The following is a 15002-nucleotide window of genomic DNA, read 5'->3' as shown; positions in this document are numbered from 1 at the left end:
AGTCCTTTTATTGTTTCTTCTTAAAGTAATTGATCTATAAATATGCCTTTTTCCCTTCCTTTTTTCTCTCCTTACCTTAAGAAACACTTCTACGTGGTGACTGCTGCCAACAGGTTAAGGAAATTTCCACCTTGTCCCTAATCCTCAACTCTGCTGCTCCCATGGGCCCAGAAATTACTGAGACTTGTGGTGAAGTCATGACTGAAGATTTTTAATAATCTGGCTTTCTACTTATTTTGTAAAAAAAGGTTATGGCTGTTGCCTTCCTTGTGGATGAAAAGTGGCTGTAAAGAGACTGACCTAAGAACTTTTTTCTGCCTTATAAGATCAGTTGAAATGCTGGGATTACTTTTCAAGTGTACCTACTTTTGGTGATAAGTGTAGGCATGCTTTAGGTAGGTAGGAAAGCTTCTACTTTGCATATGTCAAATTTAATGTCTAAGCTTACTCTGATTAAAGAACCCAGTGGACTATCACGCAGGGCATGTTAGTATTACCTCCTCCAGTGCAAAGAATTCCTAGCATTTTGACTTGCTCAGGTGTGAGCTGACATTTTGTACTACATTTGTTGCTCTAGTGTGAAGCAACGTGGATTTAGGGCAGAGATCCTCAAACTTGTTTTAACGTGTGCTCCCTTTTGAGAATCAAAACATGCATCCTTTAATATTCTTTGAAATTTCAAAATGTACTGACTGTCATGGCTATATCAGAGCAATGATAGTTTTGAATAAGCTTTTAAAATCTGTACATACCTCTACCCTCTCCTAATTCTGCCCTGTCCTGACATTGGCAGTCTCCCTCCTGATCTCTCTTCCACAGTTATGAATCTATGGTCTAGTAAGTCTGGGAACTGATATGTAATATGTGAAAGAGAGATAAGAATGTAATGATGTTCAGCTTTCTGAGAGAAACACAGAAATGATCAAGAGAAAACAAATGCAAACTGCTCTCCTACTGTTTTATCAGGTATATACCCATCACTTAACTAACTTCAAGAAATTATTAACAAGGAGTAATTATTCAAAAGGAAACAATCCTTTTAATTTCCTTAGTTGTAAGGAAGTTTTTTGCTATTCTCATGACCTTCTTGGGCCAGAAGTTTTTAGTTACTTTTAATTTTTAATTAGCCATGCAACAGTTTCACAGCCTTTCAGGACTTTTGTCCCATAATAAAGACTTTTTTTATTGTGGGGAGAGAGGCAGAAGATGGAGATATTAATCCTCCTGCTGCATTTCTTCGGTTATAACTTTCCTCTGGAACACTAACCCCTGTTGGGAAGCTAAGATTTTCAGTATCAGCACATCTAGGCCTGCTCCAAGCTTGTCAGCTTGTGGATGAATATCAGAAGAGATGGCTGCTGGAAACCTCCCTTTCATGGGCCAGTAACAGTGATTTGGTAAAATGCTTTATTTTTAAGGTGTTCTGAAGGCAGCCTCCAGAAGGAGCTATAGAGGATATCTATAGTTCCATCTATAGTATGGTGATTCTTCCCTTCCATGGGACTTCACATTCTTGGGGGAATGCTATAAATCTTCTCCCCAGAAAAATATAGTTAGTTATCCTGATCTAGAGCACCACTCCCTCATGGAAATATAATATGAGCCATATACATAATTTAAAATTTTCTGATAGCTTCTCTAAAAATACCCTGGTAAAATTAATTTTAATAATTTATTTAACATATCAAAACCTATTTTAATATGTAATCAATATAAAAATTATTGAATTTTTTTCATACTAAGTCTCCAAAATCTGGTGTGTATTTTACACTTAAAATACATGCCAGTTCAGATTCTAAATTTTTATCAGACATACAATTTGTATTTAGATTTCATAAAATTTACTGTGGAAAAATATAGTCACATATTCAAGTTGTTCAAGCATCTTAAATATTTTCTAGTATTTTTATGATTAATTAAAATGAAATAAAATTAGAAATACAGTTGCATTAGCCACATTTTAAGTGCTTAATAGCCACATATGTTTAGTGGCTTCTATATAAGACAGGGCAGATCCAGAGAAAATCCGATAGCTATCAAATTTTAATTTTTCCCCCTATATGCTGTTATTCTCTACCTAGAGAAACTTTTCAACAAAGTTCCTTTGAGGGATTTGTTTAGACCAGGCCCACACAAGTGAGAGGTACTGCAGAAGTTAGCTTCCCTTATTTGAAAGGCGAGGGAGCTTTTATGAAACTTTAATTTTCTGGATATTTTTAGTTCTCTGCTGGTGTGTACTTGAAAATTTTTTAGATTGCAACTTTGCTAGCATTAACTATTTCAAACGGGACTTTTTAATTTGAATGAACAGTCATTGAAAACTTCTGGGAAATCAATGATACTCCAATATAAAATAAAAATTAAATTTAAAAAAATGAAAGAAAACTGCTGGGCAGAGGAACTCTGAAAGGTAGTCAGGACCCACTTTTTTCACCTATCAGATTTGGTGAGGGTGTGGGGAAAATGGAATTTTTCACTTTTGATGAATATGTACCCAAATAAAAGTCATGCCCATACTTTCACCCGGCAATTCCATTTCTAGAAATTTATCCCTCAGCAATACTTGAACAAGCGGGCAGAGATGTATGCAAAGTGACCTTTACTGTAGCAAAATGGCCCATATAGGTTGAAAACAACCTATATGTGCCTATCAGCAAGGGTTTAAATTTTGCCACATACATATGGAAGGTTACCTTGTAGCCAGTAAAGATAGATCTTGATGTACTGAGTTTTATTATGAAAAAAATTATAGAACATATATATGGTATTATCCCATTTATGGAGAGACATGCTTATATGTGCATTAAACTTTTCTAGGTTATGCAAGAAAGTTAACAGTGTGGTGCAGAAAGTGGGTGATGGGGAGAGAGGGAATTCTACTTTTCACTTTATTACTTTCTAAATCATTTGAATTTTTTTTTTAACAATGAGCATGTATTGCTTTTAAAATTAAAAATTAGCAACCCACTGTCAAGTGTGGACCTTGTCTTGACCCTGATTTGAGCAAACAAACGATAAAAAGATATTTCAGAGACATCCAGGGAACTTTAATTCTAAATTGCATATTTGGGCTTCCTTGGTGGTGCAGTGGTTAAGAATCTGCCTGCCAATGCAGGGGACACGGGTTCGAGCCCTGGTCTGGGAAGATCCCACATGCCGCGGAGCAACTAAGCCCGTGCACCAGAACTACTGAAGCCCATATGCCTAGAGCCTGTGCTCCTCAACAAGAGAAGCCACCGCGATGAGAAGCCCGTGCACTGCAATGACAAGTAGCCCCCACTCACCTCAACTAAAGAAAGCCCGCGTGCAGCAACGAAGACCTGATGCAGCCAAAACTAAATAATTTTTTTTAAATTGCATATCTGATGATAGAATTTCTATTAATATTGTGACGTATGATAATGGTAATGTGGCTATAATGTGGGTTAAATGACTTCAGGAAAAAGGGAGATACAGTTAAGCAAGTGTGGCAAAATCTTAACTGTTGGGTTTGGGTAGTCAGTATGGGGTAGCATAATATTGTCTTCTAGTAAAGAGGTATATATTTGTTGTATACATTTGAAAACTTTCATGATAAAACATTTTTTGATCAGTTAAATAAGCCAAGAGGAGCTGTTAAAGAAATGAGCTTCCGGAAAGTCTTTACAACAGTACTGAAATATGGACCCACTAAGTAGTAAGCTTCCATAGCTGGAGTATGAATGTGTTGGAAAATTGTGAAGGATTCCTGCCCTAGGAGGGCATTTGGACAAGATTGCTTTAAGGCAATTCCCCTACCCCACAACTAGTTTAAAAAATAACGAAGTACCTACTACATTCCAGATAATCAAGATATATTACCATCACCTGCTTTCAGGGCATAGAAGAAAAAGTCACAAACAGTACTTATATTTATTCTCATGAAATCAACAGTGAAAAGGCAATCTTAAGAATGGGAGAAAATATTTGCAATAATTTTTTAATAGGGGGTTAATATTTACACTATATAAAGAACAACTCAACAACAAAAAACCTATTAAAAAAATGGGTGAAGGACTTGAACTGACATCTTCCCAAATGGCAAACAAGCACATGAAAAAGTGCTCACTAATCATTAGAGGAATGCAAATCAAAACCACAATGAGATACCACCTCACACCCATTTAGGATGGCTACTAACAAAAAAAAACAGAAAATACGTGTTGGCCAGGATGTGGAGAAATTGGAACCCTTATGCACTGTTGGTAGGAATGTAATATGATGCAGTTATTATGGAAAACATAATATGTTTCCTGGTGGTTCCTCAAATTTAAAAACAGAATTATCAAATGTCACTTCCAGGTAAATGCCCGAAATAATAGAAAGCAGGATCTCCAAGAGACACATAACTATACACGTCTATAGCAGCACTATTCACAACAGCCAAGAGGTAAAAGCAACCTAAATGTTCATTGACAGATGAATGGATAAAGTGTGGTATATCCACACAATGGAAAATTATTCGGACTTAAAAAGGAAAGAAATTCTGACACATGCCACAATATAATGAACCTCAAGGACATTATGCTAAGTGAAAAACAGCAAAAAATGAATACCATATGATTCCACTTAGATGAAGTATCTAGCTAGAATAGTTAAAATTCAGACGGAGGTAGAATGGTGGCTGCCAGAGGCTGGGGGAGGGAGGAATGGGAGTTGTTTAATGGGTTTCATGGGTAGAGTCAGCTTTGCAAGATGAAGAGTTCTGGAGATCACATAACAATGTGAATGTACTTAACACTAGTGAACTGTACTCTTAAAAATTGTTAAGATAGTGAATTTTATATTTACCACAATTTTTTAAAAAAGTGAATGTGCTTTAATTTTACCTGGTGATGAATAGATTGCTTTGACCCAAAGCTAGAATCTAAATCTTGGTACCAAAATCAAATTATATACCTTCTTAAAATAAATGAGGAAAAGACTCACATCCATTTTAGATCAAAGTAATAATAGAAGCACTATTTAGTGAATGCCTTCTAAGTGTCACACACTTTACAAATATTACCTTTAATTCTCACAAGGTAGATAATATTTCCATTTTATAAACAAGGAAACTGAAGCTCATTAAGGTTGTAATATTTCCTCAGGGTATAAGTGGCAGAGTCAGAATTTAAATGCAAGTGCATGTGGTTCCAAAGCTCACGTTCATTCCCCTCTACCACATGGCTGTGGGACATTATGCATGTGTGGGATCATTTGATTACAGCATTTCTCTAACCTTAGCTTGCTAAATGTCTAGAATTAAAAGGGGCAGGGAAAGAAAATCACTCCCTTAGTTACTCCTGTTCTATGCAGCAGGTATTATACCTTATTTACAGCAGATAGAAGGCAACCACTATTATTGATTCCATTCTGATTAGGCTTTAAAAATTTGGATGCAATCACTTTATTGCATTCTTCATGGAAATATTTAATTAGATCATGTATTCTTTATTTTTGAAAGTTAATAAACTTGATTTTTTAGAGCAGTTTTTAGGTTCATAGCAAAATTGAGCAGGAAGGACAGAGATTTCCGCTATGCCCTCTGTACCTGCCCATACCGCCTCATCCACAACCTCCTCCACTATTGACATCACCCGCTACAGTGGGTGTATTTACTACAGTTGATGAACCTACAATGACACATTGTTATCACCCAAAGTCCATTGCTAACATTAGGGTTCACTCTTGGTATTGCACATTCTGTGGGTTTTGATGAATGTATAATGATATATATCCACCATTGTAATATCATACAGAATAGTTTCACTGCCCTAAAAATCCTTTATGCTCTGCCTATTCATCTCTGCCCCCACCCCAACCCCTGGAGACCACTGATCTTTTTACTGTCTCCATAGTTTTTTCCTTTTTCATAGTGTCATATACTTGGAGCCATAAGGCCTTTTCATATTGGCTTCTTTCACTTAGAAGTACGCATTTAAATGTCCTCCATGTCTTTTCATGATGTGATAGCTCATTTCCTTTTAGTGCTGAATAATATTCCATGGTCTGGATGTACTACAGTTTATCCATTCACCTACTGAAAGACATCTTGGTTGCTTCTAAATTTTGGCAATTATGAATAAAGGTGCAATAAATATCAATGTGTAGGTTTTTGCAGACGTAAGTTTTCAACTCATTTAAGCAAGTACCAAGGAGCTGATTACTGGATTACATGGTAAGAGTATGTTTAGTTTCGTAAGAAGCTCCCAAACTGTCTTCCAAGTAGCTGTAACATTATGCCTTACCACAAGCAACGAATGAGAGTTCCTATTGTTCCACATCCTCGCCAGCATTGTTCTTCTCCTTCAATATCGACTTGTTGTTCTGGGTCTTTTAATTTTCATATAAACTTTAGTCTGTTGATGTCCACAAAATGCTGGGACTTTGATTGGAATTGTGTTGAATCTATACATCAAGTTGGGAAGAACTAACATCTCAACAATATTGAGCCTTTCTATCCATGAACATGCAATCTCTCCATGCATTTTATTCTCCTTAGATATGTTGATATTTTATTGGAGTTTTGAAGTTAGCTTTGTAGTAGATCATGTATTCTTAATTTTGGTTAAAATCATGTCTGGCATGATGCCTCAGAGCCCCTAGCAACTTATCTTTCCAGGCCCTTTTCCATAGTTTTAAAGTAAGTATTTAGTAAGGTTACATTTTTCAGTATGTGGATATCAAAGAAAATAAACCTTGGGCTCTTTTTTAAAGTATAATTGACTTACAATATTATATAAATTTCAGGTGTACAATATAGTGATTTGATATTTCTACACATTATGATCACCAGTCTAGTTATCATGTCATCAGTGATTACATATTATTGACCATATTCCCTATGCTGTACATTACATCCCCATGACATTTATTTTATAACTGGTAGTTTGTACTCCTTAATCTCCCTCACCTATTTCACTCATCCCCCCTACCCACCTCCCATCTGGCAACCACCAATTTGTTCTTTGTTTGTTTTGTCCATTCGTGTTTTGTTTTTAGATTCCACATGAGATCATACGGTATTTGTACTTCTGTCTGACTTATTTCACTTAGCATAATACCCTCTAGGTCTATCCATGTTGTTACACTTTAGTCTGTTTCTTAATTTTTTAATATGATGCTAATATATAATTATGTGAGACCTCTATGTGTTTCTTTCTGTATTTTAATACTTACTAAATACTTACACCAGGAGCTGTACTAAATGCTTTACATGTATTAGCTCAGATACTCCTCCAAATTATTCTATGAGGTAGACATTATTTTTATTCCTACTTATTGATTTGGCATAAAGAAGCTAATTAATTTGCTCAAGGTTTCACAGGTGGTAAATGGCTGAGTAGTGTTTTAAACCCAGAAAGTCTGATTCAAGAGTTTGTGCTCTGGGGAGCAGTATGGTTCAGTGTTCAGCAACCTGGGCTTTTTTCCTGCTAGAGTAGACGGCTTTTGGCATACCACAGATTCTCCCAAACTGATAACAACTGCACCTTGAATGCATATAAAAATAATATTTATTAACTTAGGTTGTACTATATATTTAGTCAAACCAAGAGATTAACACAAAAACTTAAAATCTTTAGACTCCATTCAGCTTGAATTTCATATTCTGGATAGGACAGTAGACTGTCTTTTGCTTAAAACAAAACAAGAAAGCAAAATGGTTTCAATGACATTTTGTAGGAGAGAGCAGACCTGTGGGGAGCCAAGGCTGAGCCAACCAGGCACTGTGGGTTATCTAACGAATTTGCTGCCCATGTGAGAGCCACCCTGCTCAGCCCCAATGCTGGTTTCTTTGCTATTAAGGATAGGATCCTTGTTATAAAAGTTCAAACAAATTTCCAAAGCCCTCACATCTTCCTTGAGGTGGCAGATGCACCGCTGGTTTGCAGTACAGGTGGTCCGGAAGCTGAAATCACTCTGTTGTAGCCTTTTGTGCTTTGGCAGCATTTTCCAAAATTTTCCTTTTCCACTGTTCATAATCCTGTGTCAGATCTTCATCTTTTTGCGGTTTATGTGGGATCTCTACTACATTCTCTATTTCTATGAGAGAAAAAAAATTTTTAATGTTTCAAAATCCTTATGTTTACAAATGAGTAAGAAAGAAGTAAGCTTGTTTACTTTAAAACCTCTATCTTAATTAAGGTAATAGGGAATAAGATACCAAAATGAGAAGTGGAAACAGAAGTTAACACATCAGTTTTTCACTCTCCCTTACACGCCAAGCATTCCAAGACATCTTGATGATAGCTAACATTTATCAAGCCCTGAATCCAGCACTTTTTAATTGTATTATCTCATTCAACCCTCACCACAATTATGTGAAATGGGTGCTAATATTAATCACATTTTATAGATTAGGAAGTTGAGGCTCACAGAAATTGTCACTTTCCTAAAATCACAGAACCACTCGGTGGTAAAGCAGGATTTGAACCTCAGCAGTTTGCCTTCAGATGTATTCTTAATTACATGATACTTCTGTAAACTACTGCTTGGAAAACTGTCTTATCAAATGATTAACTTCCAGGATTTAGTTAAAATCTGACTTTTTTTTTTAATTGAAGTACAGTTGATTTACAATGTTGTGTTAGTTTCTGGTGTACAGCAAAGTGATTCAGTTATACATATATGTATATTCTTTTCCATTATGGTTTATCACAGGATACTGAATATAGTTCCCTGTGCTACAGTAGGACCTTGTTGTTTATCCTTCGTATATATAATAGTTTGTATCTGATAGTCCCAAACTCCCAATCGAACCCTACTCCTTGGCAACAAGTCTGTTCTCTATGTCTGTGAGTCTGTTTCTGTTTCGTAGATAAGTTCATTTGTGTCATATTTTAGATTCCACATACAAGTGATATCATATGGTATTTGTCTTTCTCTTTGACTTATTTCACTTAGTATGATAATCTCTAGATCCATCCATGTTGCTGCAAATATAAAATCTGACTCTTGTCAAGGCAAGCTGCTAAAGCAGCAAAGGGCTGTTCACTGCATTAAACCCACTGTACACTAATCCCATTGTACTAATTTCAATGTTCATCCGGTGTTAATAATGCTTCACCCGTTGCTGAAGGTTCAACCACTGTCTTCTTTTTCTTCCATGGTGGAGTAGCTGAATCTCCAGGCTCTCCTTTAGGGGAAAAAAAAAGTATTATCAGAGTTAATTTTTCTCCTATTTTCAATTTTAGTTTTGGGGCTTATTTTGGATCACAAATAAAAACCAGATACCTTGATTGACCAAATACTAGGATAAGGAGAAGGCAAATGATCTTGCCCTTCTCTTTTCTTTGGCTTTTCCTGTCAGACTTCAGAACAGAGAATCTATTTTCTAGGTATGAATTTACGGAATCACAGGGTTGGTTATTTTGTTTTTGTTTTTTAGTTATTAAGCTATTTTATTTGAAAAATAGAAAAGAACAGTAATTTTCTCAGTAAAAACCGATCTTGTCTACAGATAGACAAGAATATATATTTCAGAGACGTTCTTTCAAATGACACATTCTTGCAACGTGGAATGAATACTCACTGTCGATCTGCTGCCCAATCTTCTCTAACTGTTTACAGAGTCGATCAAACATGGCTTTTTTTACACCGGATGTGGCTGCCATTTTATTTTTGTCCACCTTTAGCTTTAGAATCCTACAAAAGAATTTGATAACTTACTGTTCTTAAGATCAGTATTGTTATCTTCTTTGGCCAACCAGTTATCAACTTATTTCCTTTCCACTAAGGCTTTATGAAGAGCCCCCAACTGTTTAATTTTCCCTTTATTTCAAACGTATATCATTAGCTAAAACCATGCAAACTTACCTTTTAAAGCTATTTATTTAGTTATTTATTGTACTGCGAGAGATAAAATGCACATGGGGTCTGTTACATAACAAATAGGGCACATAAAAACATTTGCTATAGTACTTCATGCTTTATAGAACTCTTATACATCTCAGATGTTAACTTGTTAAATGACAATTACAGCATTTTAAAGTGTTTAACTCACTTTAAACACTTATGATGCTTATATTTATATGACTACAAGAATATAAACCACCCTCCCCTCCAAAAACCCCCCCTAATAACACTTCACAACAACCACTAATGAAAAATACAAAACAAACTTATTTAAAATAACAGACCCATTCAAACCTTTCTTTGTTCAGTGAAACGTGCTTTCAAAAGTGAGGTTGTCAATACTGCTTTCTACCATAACAGCCATACTCCCTCCACACATACATATACCTTTGTTGAAATAAAGGGACTATTTCTATTCACTAATAGTAGCTAAGGGAGCCAAACACACCAAAATTAGTGGTTAAATAGTAAGAAACCTATTCTTTAAGCACCAGCTACAATTTGTTTTCTAATGAGTTTTCCAGCAAGATAAAACAAGACAACTTTAGACAAAGATAACAATTACTAATATTTCCAGGGTAAAATTTCAGTATACACACAGATAACCCCAAAGATTCAAATTAAGAATTTATCATTGAAAAGTTTTATAAATTACTTGAAAAAGAGTTGCAATCAGTACTTAAAAAAATGTGACTGGAAAATCACAACTAAGCACTGTTTTAATGATAGGTTTCATGACTTAGCATACATATACATATATGTGGCTGTCACTTGGCAAGTGGGCTTTGGGCAACACTAGTTCCTAGTTGTCAGGTCCATCGTGGGATAAACTGAGAATCAGGTCACTTGGCCACTATTAAGGTTATTTAGGAAAATATGCTCTGAGTTGAAATCAACTAAATTAGAAGTATTCTTTGGCAACGAGAAATTTATTTATAAATTATAGACTTTTCTGAATGTTCAAAGGAACACTTACTTGCATGCTGAAAGTAGTGCAGCAGTGGTGAAAAGCGGCCTGGATAAGTCAAGATCCACTTGCTGTGTTTGTGGAAGACTGGACTCATAGCTAAGTGAAAGCAGTGTTTGCAGAGTTATTTGTTAGAAAATATTATTTCAAAGAAACTGAAAATGCAAATCAGAACTTACAAACTATTTAAATGTATAAGATATGCATTCTGTCACTTCAGCATATTAGTTATTTTTTAAGACGGAAAATTACCATGACATTGGATATTTCTGCTTTATGTATCAGTATCGATTTTCAGTTATATGCCTCATACCTTTGCAGTATCTTTGAAGCCATGTTCACTGCTTCTGTACAGCTAAACTGTACAGCTAGGTCTCTTATTCCAATATTCGAGTTCAGGCCCAGTAAACACTCAAAAGATTTAAGGCAACTCTGATACATCTTCTTGTTCAAACCAGAAAGTTTAATTAAATAATCCTTTGAAAGGAAAAACAGATGAATCATAAAAATCATAAGTGCTGTATATTAGTGCCTTTAACACTTGTTTAATAAGTCAACTTTCCAAGATTAATTAATTCTGTGGCAAGTCACTCTACCTAAAGGTTTAGCTTCATTTAGTCAAAAATCAGTAATCATATCAGACAAGTTAAGTACCGCTGGCAATAAGCTCATACTATAGAAAGGCAGTCATGCATGTGTGCAGATAATTTAAAATACAACATAGTGTTACCACAGCCAAGCTGTGAATTAAAAAACACAGGAGATGCATATATGGTTATTTGCTTTAACAAAGGTGCCAATGTGCAATTCATTGGAAAAACAAAGGAGGGAAGTAGTGGGAGTGAGGTGGGGAGGGAGAGTGTGTGTGAAAGGGAGATAAGAGGGAAACTGGGAGAGAAACAGGAGGATCAACAACTGAGGGACACCAACTCTGCTTGGGAACGGAAAGCTTAATAAAGGATGTAACAGCAAGGCAGCGTCATTTTAAGACAAACAGGAGCTTGCTAGAAAAGCATTCCAGGTTAAAAAAAAAAAGGCATTGCATTTACAAAGTCAGTCATTAAGATGCATGGTCTGTTAAGTGAACAGTGTAGCTTGAGGTTAGTAGGGTTCAAGAAGGGCTGGAGAGTTTGATGTTAATGGGGAGCCAACCCATGGGGAGCCAATGGTGTTTTTAATGCCACCATTTTTATCAGTGTACCATTATGTGACAGGCACTGTGTTAACAGTGTAACATATAGTACATTGTTTCCTCCTTACAATTATCCAGTGAAATGGATACCTTTATCCCCATTTGATGGATGAGGAAACTAGAGACACACAGAGTTAGTAACCGGTGGTGTTGAGATTTGGTCTCAACATGTGAGTCTTGCCATAGCTTGGCTCTCAACCACTGTGACACTGGAAGAAAAATAATACATGGGTTTTAAAGTATGTGATTTAGGAGAATGATGCTAGTGGCAGTGTGGAAGACAGCCTTCTGTAAAGAAAGAGGTGCTCAGGAAAACTAGGTAGTAAAGAATAGAGAGAATGTTGCAAAAAAATTTTTTTTCTCAAACTCTACAAAATGATTCTAAAGTTCATCTAGAATAACATACAAGAATAGCCAGGAAAATTCTAAAACACGGAGTTTTGATGGGGCTAGTCCAACCAGAGATGAAAACATGATTAAACTTCAGTGTTGCACCAGATTATTCAGACATTCAGTGGGACCTACTTACCCTGTCCAAGGGGAACTTCACGTAGGAAGCTGCAAGGTCCAGGCACATGACTGCATTGCTGGTTTCTGTGGTTCGTGCCGCTAGGCCAATACACTTCACATGGGACAGTCGCAAGTACTCCTCTGCTTTCCTGAGCAACACATTCACTAAAACTCTTTCCCAGAAGTCTGCCCAATACTTTGGTAAACAATGAATTCAGCCTGGCGAACTTCACTCCAACCCTAATTCCTATGCAAGTTTATTTGGGGCTGGGAATGAAACTCCCATCTTTTGGGGGAGGACAGGGTTCTACAAAACAGAACAGACCCTCTGACTCCAGACATCACTGTGCTCAAGTACTTTCAAGCAAAAGTAAGTTCCTGAAATCCTCCCAAAAAGGCCAACCCTTCTTTCAGCCTTCCATTACTGAAACAAGCATGAATTGTGACATAGGCAGGCAAGTGAGACCGGGGTTCCTCCTTCCTCTAAATCTGTGGTTCTTGGGACTTCCCTGGTGGTGCAGTGATTAAGAATCCGCCTGCCAATGCAGGGTACACGGGTCCGATATCTGGTCCAGGAATATCCCACATGCCGCGGAGCAACTAAGGCCCTGCGTCACAGCTACTGAGCCTGCGCTCTAGAGCCCACGCGCTGAGAGGCCATGCTCTGCAACAAGAGAAGCCACTGCAATGAGAAGCCCGCGCACCGCAACTATGAGTAGCCCCCACTCGCCGAAACTAGAGAAAGCCGGCGCACAGTAACGAAGACCCAACGCAGCCATACGTACATACATACATACATACATACTTACATACATAAATAAATAAAAATAAATCTGTGGTTCTCAAACTTTAGTGTACATGACAGTCACCTTGGGGCTTGTGAAAAGATTGCTGGTCCCAGCCCGAGTTTCTGATCAGTAGGCCTATAGTGGGGCCTAAAAATGTGCATTTCTACCAAGTTCCAAGGAGATACTGATACTGCTGGTCCAGGCACCACACTTTGAGAACCACTGTTCTAAATGATTACGAGTCCAGGAGGTGTTCCTTTCCTTCCCTTCTGTCACCTAATTGACAGTCCAAGCACCCAGGCTAGCCCTGCCCCCCCCAGTTTAACTACAATTCTTTCTTTCTTTTTTTAACATTTATTTACTTATCGGCTGTGTTGGGTCTTCGTTGCTAAACGCGGTTTTTCTCTTGCGGCGAGCGGGGGCTACTCTTCGTTGCAGTGCGCAGGCTTCTCATTGCGGTGGCTTCTCTTGTTGCGGAGCACAGGCTCTAGGCACACGGGCTTCAGTAGTTGTGGCACGCGGGCTCTGTAGTTGTGGCTCACGGGCTCTAGAGTGCAGGCTCAGTAATTGCGGTGTACAGGCTTAGCTGCTCCGCGGCAGGTGGGATCTTCCCGGACCAGGGCTCGACCTGTGTCCCCTGCATTGGCAGACGGATTCTTCACCACTGCACCACCAGGGAAGCCCCAATACTTTATTTCTAACCCTGGATCATGCAAAAGTCCTTCCCATCTCCGGGGTTTTGCACAGGCTGCTGTCCCTGCTTGGGCCCTCTTCGCACATCTTCCCGTGGCTGGCACCTTCTATAAATCGGGTCTCAGCGCCAATGGCACCCCCCCACCATCCGAGGCTTTCTCGCAAGTTTCTTTTAAATTAAAGGCTTCAGAGAAGCTGCGCTCCGCTCCATCCCCAGCGGCTCCGCACACCACCCCATTCCACTTGCTGCGTAGTCGTTGCCACCATAGACACTGCCCTGCATGAGGTCTCTACCCCGTAGGTCTGCCTCCGCCGTAAACGCACTCTCAATAAGTTTCAGGGAAACGACCCAAGCTCTCCGCCTCTCTCCCTTTCCCACCACCGTGCATCCCACAGTGCTAGCTGTTCCCAGGGGCGTCTACACTCGCCCCTCCGGCCTGCTCACAAGCTCACTGTCGGGAGGTTTTTCTTAAGGTAGGGCCTAAATCCCTTCTGAGGGCGCAGGGCCGCTGGGGTGCGCCCGACCGGACTCACCTCAGCACCTCCGGCTCGGCGATGCCCAGGCGCGGGGCTAAACGCCGGATCAGACCAGGTTCCATGGCGCGGACAAAGACTACACCCGCAAACAGCTGCAACGCGACGAAACCCGCGCGCGGACGTCTCGCCAGCCAGTGAGGGCCGGGACCCACCCCCCCGCTGCATCTGGATTGGTTGGGACAAGAAGTTGCGACTACCCCGTAAACCAATCCTGGTCTTCCTCTTGAGCGTGCGCGCTGCGAGTACACGCGCCAAGGCAGAAAGTGAATGTGCTCCGGCAGCTCCCACTCCTTTTATTCCTCCCTTTCAGGCAGACGCAAACGCTGCCTTAGGCTCTTGCTGTCTCCTTCCTGCAGCTGATGGATTTCCCCCTACTCCGCACTGTCCCGCCACACACTGTGGAGAGATTGGCTGGCGCCTAGGTTCCTCAGTCCAGCGTGAAGTGACAAGGACCAATAAA

The 15002-nt window shown here is 38.8% G+C and overlaps 2 protein-coding genes across 5 annotated transcripts in view; one reads left to right on the top strand and one right to left on the bottom strand.

Annotated features, from left to right (window-relative positions):
• MYLK3 (myosin light chain kinase 3) overlaps positions 1-754 on the top strand; it is a 57712-nt gene extending 56958 nt beyond the window's left edge. For both annotated transcript variants that reach the window (XM_059999058.1, XM_059999057.1), the window contains exon 13: positions 82-754. In XM_059999058.1, the coding sequence (XP_059855041.1) occupies positions 82-141 (60 nt within the window). In that variant the 3' untranslated portion in view covers positions 142-754. The remainder of the gene's footprint in view (positions 1-81) is intronic.
• Positions 755-7502: 6748 nt separating this feature from the next.
• On the bottom strand, positions 7503-14681 carry ORC6 (origin recognition complex subunit 6). 3 transcript variants are annotated; one of them, XM_060000982.1, is made up of 8 exons: positions 14540-14681; positions 12544-12673; positions 11136-11299; positions 10832-10921; positions 9533-9645; positions 9235-9334; positions 9068-9136; positions 7906-8043 (listed from the first exon to the last, which is right to left on the bottom strand). In XM_060000982.1, exons 1-7 carry the CDS (start codon positions 14602-14604, stop codon positions 9082-9084), a joined length of 717 nt encoding a protein of 238 aa, XP_059856965.1. In that variant the 5' UTR covers positions 14605-14681; the 3' UTR covers positions 7906-8043; positions 9068-9081. The 3 variants fall into 3 exon arrangements, with proteins under 3 accessions (XP_059856964.1, XP_059856966.1, XP_059856965.1); XM_060000981.1 differs by lacking the exon at positions 9235-9334 and having other exon boundaries at positions 7503-8043; XM_060000983.1 differs by lacking the exon at positions 9235-9334 and having other exon boundaries at positions 7503-8043; positions 12544-12689; positions 14540-14552.
• Between the last annotated feature and the right edge of the window lie 321 nt (positions 14682-15002).

Source organism: Delphinus delphis, chromosome 20 (assembly GCF_949987515.2).
Source record: "Delphinus delphis chromosome 20, mDelDel1.2, whole genome shotgun sequence".
Lineage (NCBI taxonomy): Eukaryota > Metazoa > Chordata > Mammalia > Artiodactyla > Delphinidae > Delphinus > Delphinus delphis.
Note: the sequence above shows the minus strand (reverse complement) of the source record. Positions and strands in the feature narration are given on the sequence as shown.

Bases quoted from the DNA above. Each gene is read 5' to 3' on its own strand.
- ORC6 (XM_060000981.1), bottom strand. From the start codon at position 14,604: ATGGAACCTGGTCTGATCCGGCGTTTAGCCCCGCGCCTGGGCATCGCC. The intron at 9,646-10,831 runs GTAAGTGTTCCT...ATTCTTTTGTAG, and splicing joins GCACTACTTTCAGCATGCAA to GATTCTAAAGCTAAAGGTGG. The intron at 9,137-9,532 runs GTGAGTATTCAT...TTTCCCCTAAAG, and splicing joins GATTGGGCAGCAGATCGACA to GAGAGCCTGGAGATTCAGCT.